Source organism: Pomacea canaliculata, linkage group LG14, assembly GCF_003073045.1.
Source record: "Pomacea canaliculata isolate SZHN2017 linkage group LG14, ASM307304v1, whole genome shotgun sequence".
In the NCBI taxonomy this organism is placed as follows: Eukaryota; Metazoa; Mollusca; class Gastropoda; order Architaenioglossa; family Ampullariidae; genus Pomacea; species Pomacea canaliculata.
Window position 1 is genome coordinate 13,991,145 of NC_037603.1, and position 20,881 is coordinate 14,012,025.

The 20,881-nt window shown below is 41.8% G+C and overlaps 1 protein-coding gene across 4 annotated transcripts in view; it reads left to right on the forward strand.

The window, feature by feature from the left end:
* The first annotated feature begins 1,910 nt into the window (after positions 1-1,910).
* LOC112555429 (rho guanine nucleotide exchange factor 4-like) overlaps positions 1,911-20,881 on the forward strand; it is a 29,667-nt gene continuing 10,696 nt past the window's right edge. For 2 of the 4 annotated variants that reach the window (XM_025223826.1, XM_025223829.1), the window contains exons 1-9: positions 1,911-2,494; positions 3,443-3,641; positions 4,624-4,677; positions 9,437-9,642; positions 13,617-13,758; positions 14,289-14,428; positions 14,968-15,147; positions 19,377-19,574; positions 19,918-20,097. In XM_025223826.1, coding sequence (XP_025079611.1) covers positions 2,060-2,494; positions 3,443-3,641; positions 4,624-4,677; positions 9,437-9,642; positions 13,617-13,758; positions 14,289-14,428; positions 14,968-15,147; positions 19,377-19,574; positions 19,918-20,097 — 1,734 coding nt within the window. In that variant the 5' untranslated portion in view covers positions 1,911-2,059. The remainder of the gene's footprint in view (positions 2,495-3,442; positions 3,642-4,623; positions 4,678-9,436; positions 9,643-13,616; positions 13,759-14,288; positions 14,429-14,967; positions 15,148-19,376; positions 19,575-19,917; positions 20,098-20,881) is intronic. The other 2 variants (XM_025223827.1, XM_025223828.1) reach the window with 2 other exon arrangements.

Consider the following 20,881-nt stretch of genomic DNA (forward strand, 5'->3'; position numbering starts at 1 on the left):
GAAACTTTAAGTGTGTAGTAATAAAAATACCACAAATTCTACCCAGAAAAAGGGTTTCTGTCGTTTCCCCGAACGCGCGCTAACTGGTGTTCACTGCTTGCTGAAAGAGGACTTAATTCTTCTTCCCGGTGCGATCCTTTAGTTCTCGGTGTGCGGACATGCACATACGAAATATCAATGTCCAAAATGGTGAGTCACTACTGAAAGTGTCAGACCTTTTTTCCGTACCCTGTGACTTCAGCAAATAAAACCATGGAGTGCATATAACCTAAGTCTCTAGATGGTACGCATAGAGACTATTATTAGCGGATTGGCGAGGTTTGCATTTGTGTGCTTTTGAGAAGTGGGTGGGGGGAGGAGAGAGAGAGAAAGAGCATTAATGTAATACCTGTCAATATTATAATTTATATATTTGTTCACAACACGACAAACACTGCCCAGGTCTGCTTGGCTTATCGTGCATGAAACTCTGTTAATACAGTATGTATATATATAAGAGAGCTAAAAGGTTTTTTTAATTAAATTGGAATTTCTTGCAAATTCGTGTTTGTTTGACATTCTCTCATACGTGAATCTGTACACGAATAATGAAAAATACAAACTCAACATTTTTTCCACGCAAACATTTGCCAAAATTGTTAGACTTTCTCCAGTGTCTAGCTTAGATGTCCTTAAGAGTGAACTTCGTTGGGCTGAAAAGTTATTCCTATACAATATGGGTGCGTGCGTACTTGTTTTTGCTTTTATGTAAATTTTCAAACCTTCCATTGAACATCTTTTTGGCATTTTGTTGACAGGTACTGGCCGGAATCTCCGAGCAGGAAGAGCACAGTTCACAGGACGACATCCGTTCTGTTGCATCGTCATCACACACGTCCCGAAGCCTCCAGGCCACCCCTGAGAAACAGCGAGATCCTTCTCGGGAGCGCGATCCCGTCGGCACCACCCGTTCCCGTCGCAGACGGACGACCAGGCGAAGCCTCAGTCTCCCTACTGGGTCGTTGTCGTATGGCGATGTGAAAATTACCTATCGTGACGGTCATTTCGTCACCGAGCCCATTGCCGTTGCTAGTGCTGGTGGTGATCGTGGAGAAGGATGTGACGAGAAAGTAACAAATGCCAAGTATGAGCGAAGTGGCAGCGACACCACAGCAGTTCTGCGTGGAAGCTTCATGAATATTGGTTCCCAGGAGGAGATGAGAGAGGAGATCTTCTCTTTGTTGGAGCGGGGATTCTCTACCGAAGATATCACGCTCTATTTCAGCCACTACTTGGACTGGAATTCCAACCACTTAGGCAGCAGCAACAGTGACTCGGTATCAGGATCACAGTCAGGATCCACCCAGTCTCTCACCACTGCTGGTCTGGTGTCGTCTCTACCACGGAGATACCGCACTCGTGATGGGGCTAACCGGCCCATGTCTGTGGATGGGTTTAAATTGTGGGAGCAGATTAGTCAATCTGAACAGAACTTAGCCATGGAAGGAGTGGATGTGGTACCTGATGGTGTGAGGAAGCGAAATAACAGTTTTTGTGAAGCCATGGAAACCATATCCATGGTAGACTCTAGTTCCCTCAGCCAAGATGTCTGTGATGGGGGAGAAGTAAGGCTTCATAGACAAAACTCAGAAGAACTGAGAACAGACAAAAATAAGTCACAGAGACCTGGTTTCATCCAGAGAATGCTTCAAAAGCGGAAGTCTTTCTCAGAGAAAACTAGCAGCAGCAAATCACAATCTCAACAGAAAGATGAAGGATCTGCCGTGTCAGCAAGGAAAGAAGCCAGAGAACCAATCACTAGGAAAGTTTCCATAAAAGGAATTTTCAGAAGGAAGAATTCCACCACAAGCCTAGACTCCAAGAAGGATCCTGATGAACCAGGAAGTCCTCCCATAGCTACCTTCATGAATGATGATGATATTGGGGCTATGAACTCTCTTCCGGGTTCCCCTGTGGCATCTACGCTTTCTCGGAGAGTTTCTTCTGACTCTCAGTTCCAAGTTTTAGTGAAGGAGAATTCCAGAGTACAACAGATCTATGCAGTGCAGTGGATCCCTCAATGGCAGTGACCAGGAAGGAATCTAGACGACGTCAACCAGGTCAGCGAATGTCAGAGCGCTATTCTGGGGAATACAGTTTGTGTGAATTTGATATTGCCTCGGACTGTCGGAGTTCAGAAGATACATTGACGCCTCTCTCTACCTCTCCACGGTCAGCATCTCCGTCCAGTGCATCCACAGTGACCTTGGAAGGAGACATGTCTCTGTTGAATAGAACATTGGAAGGGGACACGACCTTAACAGACAGTCAGGATGTGGTGGAATATGGCCGAGAAACCGCAGGTGCTAGTCACATAATGATGCAAAAGCCATCTCTGCCAAAACAGGAATATTCCAAACTCGGTATGATCATGCGTGGAGAGATAACTTCCAGTAATAGTAATGACAGTGGCATTCAGCATGATGTCAACATAGGATCTAGTGAGTCATTGAAGGTGAGCCTGGTGATCTTTTTGTGACTAAGAATACATCTTTTTCTCTTAAGCTTTTTTCTTCTTTGAGAGCTTTTCAAGGGCTTTTGCTGGAAGTCACTACTATATGAGAAATGTGTGCTGCAGAAAATTTGTTTAGCTTCGAAATGATCACGTGAATACTTATTTTGAGCATAGTCATTATTCTTAACAAGTTGTAATTGTGGATATAGATATGTTAATCATTTGAAAGAATGAACTTTGATTACAATTTGCTTTTTTTAAATTGATTACAGTTTCAAAAGTACATTTAACGTCCGTAGAAAGCACATGCAGATTCTTACACTTTCCATATAGGTTGAAGACTGAATTTTCATCAGAAAAGAATGGATTTTATCTGGCAAAGCGTGTATTCCTTGCTTCCCTTCTTCCCTTGGGTTGAATAGTTTTTCTTCTGCCATAAGTTAAAATATTTGGCCTTCAACAGAGACTATTAGATATCAAAAGGGATCATTTTCTCCAACATTTTGACCTTAAGAGTTAAATTGTGAGGAAGAAAGATCAGAAGAAATGGGGAGGATGTGGAATAAATGAAAACAAGTACAATCTCAACTACCACCCACCCAACAGTTACCTTGCTACATGAAGGTGTCAACAAAGAGGGTAATGGGTCCTAGGGCTAACTCTGGGGGAAACATTCCTCTACTTAGTGTGGCAAGAGGCAGGGTTGACAAGATATGTGGCAAGATAGAGAGTTGAGACTGTATGAAGAAAGATACTGCAAAAGAAACTAAGGGAATATACAGCAATTATGTTTATGTAACTTATACATTCTGTTTGTGTGTGAGTGCTTGCATACAGATGTGTATTGTGTTTGTACCTTCTTCTGTGACATAAGTAGATTATAATATCATATCAAAAAGGCAGAGTTTGAAAAATACTTCTGAAAAAAGAATTTTATCCATCTAACAGCAGATACCACCAGAAATTGCAAGTCATCTTACAAGTACGGTCAAGCTTCGCAACTCCCCATCACCAAAACAAGAACGTCCCAAGTCAGATTTTACTGTTCGATGGGCTGATCTACTGGAGCAAGTCAAGGAGACAAATGTTACATATCGACGAGAGGGGAACAAACTGCGTAAACGACCCCGACCAAAGTCTGATCTGGGTAGGATTTGCATTTCATGGTTTTTACTTGTAGCATCTTGTTGATCCCTTCCTTAATTACAGAAAGTGAACTTTCTTTGTTTGGTACAAATCCTAAAACGGATTTGTATTTTCACTATTTAGCAGTTTATTTGATGAAAGTAAATCTTTCATAAGAATTCAACATTTATATTAAAGAAATTCAATATCATTTCTTTATGGATCTAGCAAATATAACTCATTTGATTGCACCTGTTCTAATCTCACTTCATAATTTAGTTTCGATCCCATCTTCCAGATTGGAAAGTATGATATGATAATTCCTAAAGGCTCAGCTCTCAGGAATTTAGGTAGCACAGAAGAGTTACTTCCCTGAAAATGCAACCTCCAGAATATCAGCTTCCTTCCCTTTATTACATTTGTATGAGGAGAGACTGTGGTCGTGCTTTATTATTAAATCTAAATTTACATAAGAAAGTATACTGTCTGTTGAAATCTAGTTACATCACATCATTTTGACAGTCACTTGACTTTAAAAAAAAAACATATGCAAGTATTTTTTATCAGTATTCTAATACATGTACTTAGTCATGAAAATGCACTCACAGTGAAGGTAATCCTTTTGTGCAGTATACGCTCCAATAAAATGTTGCATTACATTATTAGTTTCTCAGATACAAATGAATATAAATGTCAAGAAAAAATTTAATCAATTAAAATTATAATAAATCAGAGCTTTCAGTGCTTAGCAACTAGTGCAGTAAAACTCAGGTCATATCAGTTTTTTCCTTTTATGTGGGCAACAATAGTTTTGGTGGTGGCTGTTCTTGGGTTTGTTGCAAGGAGTGACTTTTGGAACAATTTGAATTGAGCTTTTTTTCATAGATTCTTTCTGTTGGGTGCTGTATGCATTGAGCAGTCTTCCATAAGAGGAATTCTGCAGTAATGTACAGATTTAAAACTCGGAAGTTAACCTGATGTTTTGAAGTTTGTTTTCATTGCAGAAGATAGTTGTGAAGATGAAGGCTTAGAATATGACAGCACAAGCTCAGAAGAAGGTATACAGGATTGGTGTATACTGTATATTTTCTTGGAAAATTAACAACAAAAATAATTAACTGACATCTTATCCCATTTACCTCTCTCAGAATAAGCATTTCATGTTTGTGTAGCCCTGTCATCCTGCTCAGCACCCTTTGGCTGTGTAACAACACCAGTGACTGCATGATATAATGATTTTCTTTTTTCCTTTTTCTAAGGCTGTCCTTCAGTTCAGATGTGGTGGACACTTGCTGTGTTCTTTCATCATACCAATTGTGTGTGTATATGATCAGTATTGTTTCATGACGTGGAGCGCTATTGTTTGTGACTGTATGCTGCTTAAGACTTATTACTGACACAGTTTATATTCTAATCTGCAGTTTTAAATTTCATTTCAAGCATGTTGTTTTTGTGGCACTTTTATGTTGCATCATTTAAGCTTCTGCTTGCATCATGAGCTGATGACTAGCACAGTTATCTGGAAAAGAGACATCTTGCAATGAGCATGTGTGCATGCAGGTGCACACCTATGTGCACATAAGAGATACACAAAATCAGTAGATCCAAAAATTAATATTCTATTTAATCTAATTTAGATAAGCAGTAATATGTTTGCCATGGACACACTTTTTAATTGTAATTTGTAATTTAAATAGCAAAGGCCTAGTTTGTAACTCCCGGCATTTTAACTCTTTGGGCTAGTTTAGTGGTATCCTGTAAAAGGTCTGCACCTGTTTGCGCTTGTTTAGCGATTCCCATTCTCTTTGTTACCTCTGATGCTAGAAGGAAATCGTGTATTTATTATTTCTATGTGGACTGACGTCAACATTTGTCATCCATGCTTCGGTTGAAAAGCGTGTTTGCAACATCATTTATGTCGCTTTGTCACACCCCGGCTTCCTTATCCGGGTTATTGTTAGGAAGATAAATTGCTCACCGCTACTTACACAAGCGCAAGGCGAAATTCACTATTTATTTTTTTTAATTCGTTTTCATCTGGTTCTAAAACCAATGTTGAAAGCGCGAAGCACGCAGCGCACCGTGACTGTTGTCTCATACAAACGTGACGTCAGCAAGATGCCTGGCAGATGACAATAACGTGTGCGCGAGATAGCAAGAGGATAGTGGTGCTCACCTGCAGGCCTCATACAAACCTTTTATTATTAGCTGCTGATACAGATACGCTTTTTACAAGTACATTTTCATTGTTTGCCTTCCTAACATCTTTCTTGTTTACATTCTGCTGTGTACTATTAAATACAGCCAAACAATACATCCTTCCAGTTTGATCTTTAGTCGGACAATGCACAATGATTTGACTAATTTTGAAAGTTGTAAACTTCACTTGCGCCTGACTAAAGCTGGTTATTTTATATCCCAATCCACAAAGTTTTCGTTGCAGAGGGAACAGGTGTGTCGCTTGCTCTAGTGTCTTTACCTTTTCCTGATGGGTCAGTGGGAGTGGAGGCAGGGTGGGGCGTGTGGGACAGCCACCTCGGTGGTCAAATGTCAGAATAACATTAAAGGCCAGTTCGTCGCGTTTTCGGCATTTGGGGCTAAAATATAGCAATTCCTCTTGGTCACTACAAAAGCTGGCCAACGGACACAGTCCGCTTTTTCTTCCCAACCTTCTCTCTTGCGCGCGCAAACAGCTGGTATTGTTTTGTGAGCGCAGGCAGCAACTGTATCCCGACTATCATGGTATTGAGTTCTTTATAACTTGTCATTAAACAGCCGATAGCTGTATTCATGAGGACTCTTGCGATGAAATTGATGATTATTTCAAGCCATGTTTGGAGGTGGGAAGGAGTTGCGATGCTTGCGCGCATGCATGTGTATTTTTCCATTTGTAGATATAGAAGTATGCATGACAAATGATTTGAGCATGTCAGCTAACAATGCGAGGTCTGCGAAGAACAAAAGCCAGATACATATGCGGAAGATATAGTTAAAAGTTGTTCATGAAACGAGAACAGTCGTGACCCACGTCTAAAGCCCGACCAATGTTTTGATTTAACTGTGCATGAAGGGAGGTATGAGTATGAGAGAACACAACTGTGCTTGTAGCCGTGTTCACGATAGGCTTGATTCCCAGACGGGATATCTCTTACTAAACCTGGACAATTAAGTAGTTAAGCAGGCTTTGTCGCCAGATGGAAGAGGAGTCAAGTGTGAAAGCATTGTGTGCGTATGTGTGCGTGTCCTACGGTCACCGCTAGTCCATGACAGCCCTTCATCATGGCTTAGTCTGCTGAAGACCTACGAGGGGTGTTGACGATTGGTGATAACTGGACTCTTTAAAGTGTCCAAGTATTATATAGAACAGAATATTATTTTTCTAGCGCAGAAAGCAATGACCTTAAAAGTGATCGTTATGGGGAATAGATCGTATTCGTGGTCCAAATCGGAAAGCGCATTTTCTGTGCAAAACTGAACATTCCATCAGCCGTACATACGTATTTTACTTGGCACGGTCGGCCATGAAAATGTAAACGGTAAGCAATTTTATTTTTTATTTCCACACTTAATCCTTCCCGTGATATAGCCTTAGTTGCTGGCACGGAATAGAACACTGACAAACAAATTCCACACCTCATCTCCCCTTTCTTCTCTCCTGTGAAAGCCAGCCATCCTCAAAAAGAAAAGAGAAGCAAGTTTGGAGACTCTGAGCACGTATTAGGCTCTCTTGGGTATTAACGATTTGCAATTTTGCTGTCTTCTGTCAGCCTTGTCCTTGACCTCCAGTAAAAAGTGGCGATGCCAGACTTTTTAAAAAAATCTCACATGATCAAGATTCTCTATTTATCTACAATATTGAGAGGCTTTGATATTGTTTCATCCACTTTATCGAGTTCGCCTTACGGATCAGTGTTCCAGTAAGTGCTTAGTCAGTGCTGACGACCAGTCTTTTGTGCTTCTCCCAGAGCAGCTCGGCGTGTCACCCTAACCTTCTACAGATGGCAGTCGTATTGATCTGTACACACTCCAGTGTCCTCGCCCCTCCCTGTGTAGGCGGCTGTTCCGCTGCTGCCCAGAAATTTCCTTCAGTCTCGCTCCCATATTTTGGTGGGCAACTTCATTCTCGTCTTTAAATTATTCTCTTTGTTTATCCTTACGTGGGGAAATATTTTAACCCTTTAAATTCACTATTCCTTTATCTTTGGTGGAGCTCACCGTAGGCTTTCCTCCTCTGTTTCCTAATTCAAGTGATTTGACGTCTCCCTCTTACCCGGCAGTCTCAACGAACAGCCGCCGAAAGTTTTTCAGAAATCTTTCACTTCTGTCTGGGCATTTTTTTCCCGGAAAGAAATGTGCGTCTTAATTTGGGACATGGAAGTGACGAAGCAGTTTTTAATTTTTCGTTATCGCTTTTATGGATGTTCTTTTATGAAAGTTGTCATTGAGCTTGATATGCAAATGCATATCAGCAGCATGCGATGGTGCTGAATATGATGAAATAGGCTGAAACCTCCAGACATCCATTAGACCACTTGCAGGTCACAAATACCCGTCTGTCGAGGTCCATATCATGAACAACCATATATTATGTGCAGCCATATCATGAGCCCTAACTGTAGGACTTAGTTCATATTTTCAATGCACCACATTTATAGCTTTTTGGCTGAACCAGCTGTCGTTTGTGTTAGAGCTGATCTGCAATTACACTAATAAATCCTATACATTTTAGAGTCTGTACCCTACGGTCACTTGTTTGAAAAGGGAAGCGATACTAACCACGAATTTATATTACTGGACTGCTGGAAGACGATTTTTCTCCAGTTAACTAGTAAAACGAGGTGTGTACAAAGCCTCCTGTTTATTCGCATTTAAGATTAACTACTAAAACGAGGCAGGTGTGTACAAAGCTTCCAGTTTATTCACATTTCAGATTAACTACTAAAACGAGACAGTTGTGTACAAAGTTTTCGGTTTAGTCACATTCATTGTTTAGACTCGCTGAGACGAACAGCGGAGAACTTCGCAAGAGGCTAAGCGTTGGTCTCGGCAGACAGCAATCCACTATACACGTCCTGATACCAACGGTTATGTAACTTAAAACTGTATCCTCTTGGGAATTACCATAAATGTTTCACCGTTGTTAATATCTATTTTGCAGGCCCATTTTATGTATTTGTTCTTATAATATTTCCTTCATAGATTTTAATTATTATATTACACATAAAATGTGCATGGAAACAGGTGCAGATAATTCGTTTGATGGAATTCTTATGTAAAGGCTTCACTTTAGCAATTTAGGGGAAAATTCTAAAAAATATGCTCCTCTGAGTACAGATGCAATGTGTGTGTGTGCGTGTAAGATTTGTGTGAAAGAGTAATCTCCTTTGACTTTCTAGCCACGATCGTCAGCGCTTTTGGTCTTTAACTTGCCGAAACCAATAATTTGCAGGACTTTGTTAACGACGTGTACATCCGAGTTCTGTGACTCCTAAATTGATTTCGGCAAGGCTGAATCCTGCCCCTCGATCAGCTTCGTGCTGCCTGGTGCCTAGCGGCAGCACCACCAGACCAGCTCGGCAGAGAAAGAAAGAAAGGACTCGGCACTCACTTCGCTTTGCATATGGCGGCATAAATCAGACCCACTATGGCTGACATTTGTCGATATCATATTCTTGTTGTTTTTATATCATAGCATTTGCGCTGCTTTTCAGTCGCATCTGTGTTAGATTGCATGGTAAAGACTGCAACGACTTTGCCAGTCGTGGAAGGTCGCTGACATTCAATAAACCGTCTGGCGTGCCGATTTGCTTTCCTTAGGCGGCAGCTCTCTGCTCACGGATCCAATTCTCCGGCCCTTTGGAGTAGGAGCCACTGGACCGCTAGGCCCAGGAACCCTCGGAGCAGGGCCCTCCTTGCAGCAGTGCGATTCCATACTTAGCCTGGTGGAACTGCGTCGCCCTGGCAACCGTGGACGCTTGGACGCAGCGGCTTTGCAAGCTGCAAAATTGGCCAAGTCGCGACGGGTAAGTGATTTGTCTCACTTTGTTTTCTAAGCTAATCTTTGAGAAGGAGAAAACTAAGATTAATATTGACCGACAGTAGTAGGCGTTTGTTTGTTAACTGCGCCTGTAGTTGCTGCTGATTGTTGTTGTTGTTGTTGTTGTTGTTGTTGTTGTTGTTGTTAGTTTTTGTTTTGTTTACGAATAATTTGAAGACAGATTAACAGAATACAGTGTGTAGTTTGAGGTGAGACTTAAATCACCGAGATAGTCCAGGATCATTTAGACATATCTTGCATTTTATTTATTATTCGAGTAAAGATTTATGAATCATTCATAAATTCATTGATCATACAGATTTTATTTACTTTTTTACTACATTTGTTTCCTGGTTTCTTTACCCTTTCCCACAAACTAGGTCATGAACATATCTTTCACCGTTTGGACTCCGGAAGAGGCTTATGTTTACATCGGTTTCTTGGCAGCAATAGTTTCATTTCTTTTCCATTCTTTTGTTGTGAAGTGTCTGAAATATTTGTTCCTGTCCTGATCACAAAAACTAGTTTGTTTCCTGGTCATCGCAACGGTTGAGTGGCCTTTACATACCTCACGTGTTATAATATTGACATAAACATCTGTGCGATCTTTGGCAAGTCCTATCGACATAATCAGCTCTAGCCTTTCTTTTTTAATCCAGGCTTCTGCCAAAGTATATTTCTGCTTTTTGTCATAATAATAAATGTCATAATAATAATAATTTGTCAATAATAAATGCAAAATGTGTAAAGCGCATTTTCACACTCGTGAACATGCTCTTAGCGCTTAAGAACAAGAACGAAACACGGACAGCATGTGAGGGACAGGAAAACAAATGACATATGAACTATAAAAAAAATAAACAACTGTACTAACAAAAAATAAAATCAAATACAGAAAACAAAGAGGAACTAAATAACTATAAAGTTTCACGGTTGTTAAGTGCAGTTAAGCAGGTACACACTCTTATCTCCTCTGTTGAAACATACATGTCGTATACCGGCCACTAGATTAAACATCGATCATTTGCCAGGACGAAGATACGCTTATCATTTCAAGCAGACAGGCCATGTCTGCGCCTTTTCTAATCAAGACTATTTTGCGTCATTTTATGGCTGACGTAATTTTTTTAGCTGACGAACTTTTATATTTGTGACGGATGTAGACGTCATTTTTATAGACATATCTTATTTTTTTAAGTTTAGGTTTATCTCGAGAAGACATTCTGTCTACTTTGTTTATAGATCGAAGTTAGGGCCATTTGTCATATCGAAAGAAAGTAAGCTAATGATACAATTTTGTAGAGTAAGAAATGTCTTGCGTAATCAAGAGTATAGTTCTCAGTTCTTTATCCGTGCACGGAGAGATTCTCATTGTTGTTATTATCGACATTTTGAACGATAGTTGTAAAGTTCACTTCTTACAGGAGACTTGACTGCGAATAAAATGTGCTGCTTGTAGACGTGAACTGTATTCATGCTCGTCTTCCTAGTCTCGTTCTAATCACTTCCTTGTCCGCTGTGTCCTGTCGCTGCTCGCTTGGTGACCTTACTTTCTCCTTGAGGGAAGTAGTACTAGTCGCACTTGCTATGTCTGCCACATGGCGCTAGCTGTGTGTACACGTGTGTACAACGCGATAAGTGCTGTCACCACCTCGGACGTGGATAAAGTTCATTCGGTTGTTAACTGGAGCAGATTTTACTTACCTCGCCTGTGTCGCTGATCATCCGGTTTCTCGGGAAAGTTTGTGTTCGAGTGTAACGGTGCGTGTTAGCGCTATATCACGGTGCAGTGGTAGAGCAGGCGTTTGAGGGCTGTGCTGCTTGTGTTGAACAGATTTCTGAACCATTAAGATGGTATTCTTGAGAGTGGATTGTGATACTGGTGATTGTCTCTTCTGACGCCATGTTACACAACTGGACTTCATTCAGTACGACAAGTTCTGCAGGAAGTTATCGTCCGGGATTTGATCAGTTTAACTGGTAGCTGTGACTAGTCCTGGTAGAACTGTATATTTGGTTTGTCTTCTTTTGTCGTCAGCTTAGTTATCATTGACAAACTCATCGTAAATTTCATAATTAGGATAGATTTTGTTAGTTGTAAAACTGCACGCCCTTTCTTCATTCGTTTTCGTAACCGATTTTGCTCGAAACGAAGGGGTTTCCCTACCCCTCTAATAACGTATCTGACTGTGTAGGGCTGAAAGTGTGTACTTCAGCTAGTGAGTATCATGGCCATAAATTTTAACACAATACGCCTTCCCTCTTCGGCTTGCTCTGTGAACTAGCCAGTAAAATTGTGTAAATACAAGTGATCTCTTTCATCAACTTTAAATCTTTAGCTTACACAAAGTAAACGATTTCCTGTAACGGTTGACAATTTTTGGTTGGGCACATCACTCAACCTGCTTTATAAGGCTCTAGTGCAATGGCGCGTCGAGTGCTGAAATGATTTTATGGACATTCTGACCTGTTCCTTCTTATTCATATATAATACTGAAAGCGTATATAATTTTTCATTAAAATTTAATGTCAATTTAATAAACTCAAGAGAACTTGGAAAGTAGTTGTTTGCAGTCGTTAAGAGAGAATTTCGAGAGTAACGTAGCAGGAATTTGAAAGGTGCTAAATACCGCTCATTTGGGGCCAAACATAAAACTCTAGAGTGAATGTCAAGTTTTGACAGATTGCGAGATGCGACACAGAATTGTCACTTTGGCACTAGCAACCGCCAAGGCAGAAAAGGGTTTCGGTGTAGAGAAGTCGCTGCTCAACTGTGCTTAACACACAGTTTACGTCCTTGAAAATCAGATATTGTACTAATTACATTGTGCGGAATTTTTATTTTTAAAGCGTTTCTAATTATAGTATGTACCGCGAGGATTTTTTTAAAAGAAAAGAAGAGGAAGAGGTGCAGTTTATCATTGTGAAATCGAAAGAGTGACGAGTTTTTTTATGATCATTATGAGGACCTTTCTCTCTTATCGACGCAGTTTGCTTGATTCTCAGCCTGTCTGATCACCATCGTTCTGTTGCTGGGAATTATAGTCAGATGTGGCTACCAATATAGTACTCGTTGTAATGGTGTGGTCCTTCACACTACTTCCGCCATTTGTACAAATACAAAGGCATTCCATGGACGGATGTTAATCAGCTTTACAGGAGGAGATTCGCTGCGACACATTTTAAAATCTTCATGTTTTGAAACTACAATTGAATTGTGTTCAAATCTGGGTCTTGAAGAGTACTCGATTAAACAGGAACATTTACAAGAGACAAGTTTCCGTGTGGAATGCGAGGAGAAGCGTGCTTTTAAAATTCCGGAAGTGTCTACTTTGTGTGGAGGCTGTCGACTGATGTTGGCCACGTCTGCAGTTCCCTGGCTTGGGAGTCGTTGGCCACAAGTAGTCTGCAGTATTACGACACGTGGGGTTTTGCTGCAAGCATGATGCGGCACGGCGTTGCGGTATGCGGCAGCCTGCAGGACGTGTGCGTGCAGGTGGAGATCCTGCTAGAAGAGGACAGCATGGTTGAGAGGCGGGCACACACTGAACTCACTTTTGCCGAGAGAGTAAAACGATGCGTAAGAAGCTCCGTCTAATTCGGTTTTTACTTAAAATAAAACAAGATTAAGATTTTTAGTGTCAAAATTTAAGTCTCTGGCTCCCTTTTCCCTCTCTTACCCCTTCCCTCTCCCTCCCTCCGTGTGGGAGAATTGTAACCAAAAATAAAAAAAAAAGTAACGGTCTGTCCTTAACGGTGGAGAGTTGCCGTCATCATCATCGTAATCATTATTATCACTATCACCACCACGCTGACAAGTGTGTTTGTAAACAGAAAAAAATATTGTTTCTATTTCCAGAATCCCCCACCCCACCCTACCCGTCACACCGCTTAAGATGTATCAGTTTAAGTGCCGGCACATTGAGTCGGATGATGAGCGTTAGCTTATGTTTATTCCAGATGTCCACGCCTCAGCCCATCAAATCGAGAACAGAGAAGATCGTGCCCCGCAGCCAGAGGCGGACTCCCATCGTCCGTTCTCACAGCATGCCAGAAAACCTGGACCGCCTACACCGCAAGAAGAACTACCTCAGCCTCATAGGTACGTGCGTACTCGCTGACTGCAAAGTTCCGGAGTCTCCGATGCCCTGGATGTGCATGTTTTTATAAACAGCGCGCGCTATTCATTTGCGTTATAACAATTTGAACCGGGCAAAGGTCGCATAATTTGACTACAGTCTAGATGGAGCATTCACTATAATTCTGTGCAGTTCTCCACCTCTATCCCCCACTTTCGTCCTCGATCGCTGTTCTTTCTTTTGCATCTTCACTTGTGTCTTGTGTTCAACAATTAATTTCTCATTTAAGCGCAGGCGATGGCGTTCGGGCAAAGACCTCTTGCAAAAGTTTAAAATGAAATGACACCGATGACGTAGACACTTTTTCCCTTTTGTTTCCCTTTTGACTTGCTGTTAGGGCCGATGAAACTGCACTTTTTACCCTGTTGTTTCCCTTTTGCCTCTTTGTTATGACCGATGAATCCGCAGCTCACCAAGTGTAATGTATGTGCTATGGTTAAGCGCGGTGCCATGCAGTCGACCCAACTGTATAACGTCCCACCTGTTTGTTCAGGCTCCGACATGCACGCCCACCACAGATCCTCGGGAGTGGAAGACGACTCGTCAGACGAATCGGAGTTCTCTGTGGACTACAACCAGGAGAAGTCGCTGAGCACCCGAGCATCCCGGGCCACTCTCGTAACACTGGACCAGGTAATGTGTGCAGTCTGCTTTGTGGGGCGTGGAGCGCGGGTAAAAGTATATCGTTTCCCTTTCCCCACCCCCATCCCGTAGCATTTCGACCAATTTAAACGTTCGGCCTCATTTTCCCCACATCAGCATCATATTGTCACTACCAATCTGCTCATGTGGAGATGCAAATCACACCACAGAGTGTAGGTTCCTACGAAAATTTCGCCTATGCCCCTCGACACCAAGCAAAACGGACTTTGCACATCACTGCCGGTTTCATTTCTTGAGCAGGCTTTCAAGTGTGATAAAAAAAAAAAAAAAGGAGAATAAGAACATCAGCACCTTATTGATGATTAAATGAGTGATTTATATAGCGCGTGATAACGCTCATGTAGAAGCGTACATTCTGCTTGAGACCAATTCTAGATATGTTCTGCTTGTTTTCTGTCAATTGTTTCGTTTTTAACCCCTTCCGCCTGCAAGATTGTATTAATCATTCGATTCATTAATCAAATTGATTGACCTTTTGTAATCTGTGTTGGTGTAACTGTTGTGCACAGATGATCGAAGAAGAGAATTTTACGTACGCTGAGGCCTTGTGGGACCACGTGACCATGGACCCTGACGAGCTGGGGTTCCGAGCCGGTGACCTTGTGAGAGTAACCGACATGTCGGAGAAGCACTGGTGGTACGGTTCCACCGAGAACAGAGGCGGGTGGTTTCCAGCCTCCTTTGTCAGAGTAAGCGGCACTGATTTCCCACATCTCCACCCAAATTAATCTCTTCTTCCATACCCTTCCTACCTGCCACCTCGCACACGCATCATCGACTCGTGTCCCTCTGACGTGTCTGTCTCAACTATCTTAAATGCTTATAGTTAAGCATCGAAACGTAAATATCGCCTTGAAATCTGGTTTAAATAAAGCTGCAACCAACATCCAAGACACAATTTCTTTAAGTCTGTGTCTACGCTTCAAAACCAACCAAAGCACGTCTTCACTGTCATTTATAAGTATTTCGTTTTTAACCATTTCCGCGCGTTAAAGTTTCTACAATTTGCCTCACACTCAAAGATGCTCATATGTTAGGGATCTGAACCTAAGTAAAACTTGACACTTATGTTTGAATTTTTGAGAAGAATTTTTACATCGCCACCTCATAGCAAATTTGCCAAATATTATCACATATTTGTCGAGGAGTCCCGTCAGTGAGATAGGGGAAGGAAAAATAGCGAGTAAGATGGGCACCTCCTTTACACACAAGGAAATGGCTTGAATCATTAATATCATATCTTAGCGATCAAAAGATTAGGGGACCACGCTTACCTTAAGCTTTCTGGTAGATGGCAGGGTAGTGGGGGAATGACCGCCCTCTTTTTTCACCCCCGCAAAATACCTCCAGACAACGGTCCATTGTGTTTCTCGACCGTCATGTTACACAATCCATCCTACTGGCTGTGTCAGACCAGAGCTTCGTTGATGACAAATGCGGGTGAATAGTCCGGATCAGGCGTAAAATAGAGTGTCTGCCTCGAGTGGCAAGAATAACCTTGACTCCAGCCCCATAAGGCTTCGTGATCTTCCCCCGGCCATCCACGAAGGATTAAACTTAAGTGCTAAAGCTCCACTTACCACTCATCACCAAGTTATTGAAGCTAACAGGAATTGTTTCTTTCCCGCGGCTCGCAAGTTTGAGTGAAGAGGCGCCTCGAAAACAGTAAAAAGAGAATATTGCATTAATGGGTTGAGTGCAAACATTCTCGTCACCCCAACCACTTTCTCTCTTCTCCTCCCCTTCTATCTTTAGTCTGCCAATAAATATGCCGGAAAGTAGATTAAGCCTCTTCTTCTCTCGTTCTTTTTCCGAATGTACTGTAGCAATATTTTAAATGACAAAGTTCCGTTTTCTCATTCTTGGCGAGGTTTTTTTTTTTTTTTTTTCGGTTGCTTCATTTGCAGGTTTATTTTTCAAAATAAACATTAAGACTATTTTAATTGAAGAATCAAATGCTTATGATGCTTAAATCAAATAAAACATTTTAAAAAGATAAACATTAAGAATATATTTTAGAGAAGAAAATAAACAAGTCCGAGTTCTTTTGAAAAGATTTAGGTGAGGACGGTTGGTTGCTTTGGTTCTACCTAGAGATGATTTGGCACTATGAGGGGAGAAGGAGGTGGGAAGAAAGAAGAATACTCAAAGGAAACCCCCGAGGCGGCCAGCAGGTGTCACGATACCTGATCTGACCTGTTGCGCCACAGGAGGGCGCTGTGTGCCGTAAGACGTGACCCAGGAGGTCAGGGTGTGTTAATGAGCTGGTTACGTCGCTGATGGTGGGGATGGGAGGAGGGTAAGCTTGTCACCTGTCATTTCAAGACTTATGAATGCTCGTCGTCGAATGACAATTAACAAACGTGCGAAACGCTCCCGGCCATCCCATCACCTCGACGGTAGTTGTAGGGCGGGTTCTGATCTGAGGGATTATGCCCCTGTTCGGCGCCATCTACTGGGTAGTCTATAAATGTTTTATCTGAGCCTTTGTCCAGTGCCTAATACGGACGAAGTTGTCGTGAGAGTGAAAGTGCTTTTTCGTCGTTCTTGCCGACCGGAGGTGTTCTCGTCAGGACCAGCTTTCTGAACAGTGTTCCCTGTCATTTGAAAACAGCTGGACACTTGTGCTTTTGAGTTTCTCCAACACTCTGCTGCAGAGCACAGGTCGACATTGTTGCAAGCGATTTTCGTTGCCGAATGCCAGGATTATTTTGTGGCTGATTCGTGCTGATATTTTGATAATTGATATTTTTTTTCCTTCGGGATGCACTTCGTGTTTTTTTCTGAGCAACCATGGCTTCCAACTCCAGCCCATCTGGCGCAGAGTATGTGAGGATGAGTTATATGTCAGAATATAGCGCATGGATAAGGGAGCTTGGCAAAAGTGCCTCCCCTTCTCCAGAGAAAATCGTCAACCCTTTCAAGAACGTCATACGAAAATTAGCGACTAACAGCCAACTGGACTTGCCGACTTTCAAGAACGCACCTGTCAAGTTGCTAGATGCACCTCAGAAACCTTGTTTTTCACATCGCAACAGCCTTGAATCAGCAAACAGTGACAAACGAAGGAAGCCTAACTTGCTGAAGTCGCTGCTTTGTGTGTCCCTTTGTAAATCTATCACCAAAGGAGAAAAGAGCACTGTCCACACTCCGACTCCTCGCATCCCATGTAACAGCAGCGTCGTTCATCAGCCTGGCCTGGACGCCTACACAAAGCAAGCATGGACTCCGTCCTGTATCCATGGTGCCACGCACTTCGACGAACAGCGCTTCTCGTCAAGGACTCAGCACATGGCTGTCAACCAGAGAGTCCAGTTCTTGTGTGCACCGACACTGGCACAAGCCTTGAGCTACAGCAGCGTCAGCAAGATGACACCAAAGCTGCAGGAACGATTGCTGCAGTCGACTACCGTCAGCAACGCTTGCAACACGCTGGCGTCACGACAGTCTGACGACGTCGAGTGGCTGTCAGCATCGCGTCAGTTGTGCCGAAGCCCCTTGGCAACAAGTTCAAGATTGCCGACGACGCCCGTGCTGAACGCGGTGACACCTGTCGCTTTCCGGCATCGTCGTTTGTCGTCGGCGGACGATGACGTCTCAGACTGTAGCAGGTGGGAGCTTTTTTCTCCTCGTCCTGCTGTAAGGCATGTCGCTCCCAAACGTCATCCCACAGAGACAAAGTGCACCTCGGAACTCGATGGCTTCAAGTGTAGCGAAGACGCTTTTAACAACTGCTCAGCACCAAGTCACACTTCAGACCTCGCCCGCGCTCGGAATGCACTGTCACCATGCAAAACTGCTACATCATTTTTCAGGTTGCCTAGATCACCGGTTATGACAGTTTTGAGCCAGGAGTTTTACTCAGTCGTGGAAAAGATTTGTGCTTTAGAAAAGTCTTGCAGGAAATTTGGCGCAGAAATGCAGCAGGTAACAAAATCACCAATGTCAGACCCCGGCCTTCTGACACAAAAGAGAAGTCGGTTGTAAAGTCAGAAACAAGTGAAAAATGTTTGGAGACTTTACTTTCAAATGAGCTGTTGGCCACAGGATGTACAGCAGCCTCCAGGACTTCCAGAATGCTCAAAGATCACCTCACTCCTGGTATCACACTGATGAACTCAACCCCAGAGAAGAGTGTGCTTGGAACAGATAGATTATCCATGCCGCTAGAGTCATCACTTAAAAATCTTTTTAAATCAGGTGACTCTGAAGAATCTGAAATCATTTTAGGCATTAATGCTTCACCTGGACCACTGCGCTCATCTTGCACATCAGTACTAAAACAGTCATCCAAGTCAGTAGCAAGAAAAAGAATGGATAGTCCTATGCCACAGAGAATCCTGCTCACCACCAATGTTTGTCAAAGGAAAACAAGGAAGTCAAGAGAAGTCAGTAATCCTAAAAAGCACTTTGCCAAACTTCACATTTCAAGCAGTGATCTTGATGAGCAATCTAATTCAGCAATCAGGACATCAAAAACTTTTGACACCTGTTTGCTCAAACCAGTGTCACGAGTCTTGCAGGATAAGATGGTAGGTCAAAAATAGTGAGTGAGAAAAATACTTGTGATTAATTCTCATCTTGCCTAGGTGACCCGCAGTGCGTAAGTTGGACACATGCTTTCTCATGTCCACTCTGTTTGACTACCTACATGTCACACTTAAATAGCTTTCTTAATTAGAGGCATGCTGTAAAATATATTTGGCAGCATTGGTGTAAACAAAACATAGCCACATATTTGACATATCCAATTTCTACTTAGGTTCACCTTTTATTTTAGTATCTGAGTCTCAACCTCCTAAGCAAACAAACACAGAAATGTGTATGCAGTCCTATAGAAATTGATCCAGAACTTTGCTTGAAGCCTACCTATTCAGCTGTCTTATTTAAGCATTACTTTTTTTGTTTTGATAAACAGCTTCGAGTCAACCAAGATGGCCTTGAGGCAGAAATGACTCTACAACTTCAAGAAGAGGAGGAGCTGCAGCAGCAGCAGTTACAGCAACAGCCTCTGCTTACAACAAGCACCAGCAAAACTCAGTTTCGTGCCAACGTTGTCAATGAGATCATTTCCGCTGAAAAGGAATATGTTAAGCACTTACATGATGTAATCGAGGTATGCTTTCATATTACTAATCAGGGAAGATTTGTTATTTGTGTGAAAACATTACATTGATGAACAGGCTAAATATACTTATTTACTTAGCCTTTGAACCATGCAGTACTTCTTTTCATTGAATGTTACTTCCTGTTGTCTTTTTATCTTCTATATATATATAAACATATAATTATATGCAGTTTGAAATTATCTTATGATAAATATCCTCTAAATTATAGAATAACAGAAGTGAAATTTGTGTTTTAAAAGTCTGAAAGAATTTGCAATAAATGACACTTTTTACTTGTATTTAAAATGCATACGCTGCTGTTGTATTTAATCCATTGCATAATTATTTTAGGGATATGTTAAGCAAGCAAGAAAACGACCTGAGATGTTTCCATCAGAGAAAGTTAATATCATCTTTGGCAACATTGAAGAAATCTATGAGTTTGCAACCAAACTATACTCTGACTTAGAGAAAGTTGTTAACACTGAGCACCCACATCTTACAGAGTTTGGCCACTGTTTTCTTGACAAGGTAAGACCTGTTCTGCGTTTCATTGCATTGTATATTACGAAGGATATTTTAAAGATCAATTTTTTTTGGCAGTATTTTTGCAGTAGCTATTATATTTGTAGATGAATGTCATAGCACCTGACTTTTGACCTTACACTTTCTGACCTTTTCCTCAGTGATAATGGCACAGATCATGAAAAAAGGCTTTACATCATTGCTCAGGGCTTTTTTTAGGAAAGCCTGTTTTATTACAGTCGGACCTCGATAAGTCGACCTTCCCTAAGTCGAAAACCTCCCTATATCGAATTAATTGTTAGTTCCCGGCTAACTTCCATAAGACCAATATATTTTATATCCCCTTGAAGATTTTTGGCTCCCAACCTCCGTTAGTCGAACTTTGAGTCATCACCAGGCAGACGCAACTATGTCTCAAACTGTTCCAAACTATGTTCCAAACCGTCTCAAGAAAGACGCTTTTTACCACATTTCCTTTCATCTCTCGGGAGGAGCACTGACTAGAGTTCGTGTCGGTGGTTGTGCCCGTGCGGTACGTTCCGCGGACATGGCGAGTGGTGAGCGTCAGCTGACAACCTTGTCAATCGCAGACAAAGTTACAGTCATCATTTGATTGTACTGTTCGATAGTATAGTACTGTACTTCATGCATCCGTGTAAAACGATAATATAATAAACGGTTAAAATACAGTAATTAAGCAGGAAAAAACATTGTCCATGATTAACCTGCGCCTATTTCGCCATTTTCCCTAACTTGAAAACTCCTAAAGTCGAATTTTTTTTCGTATCCC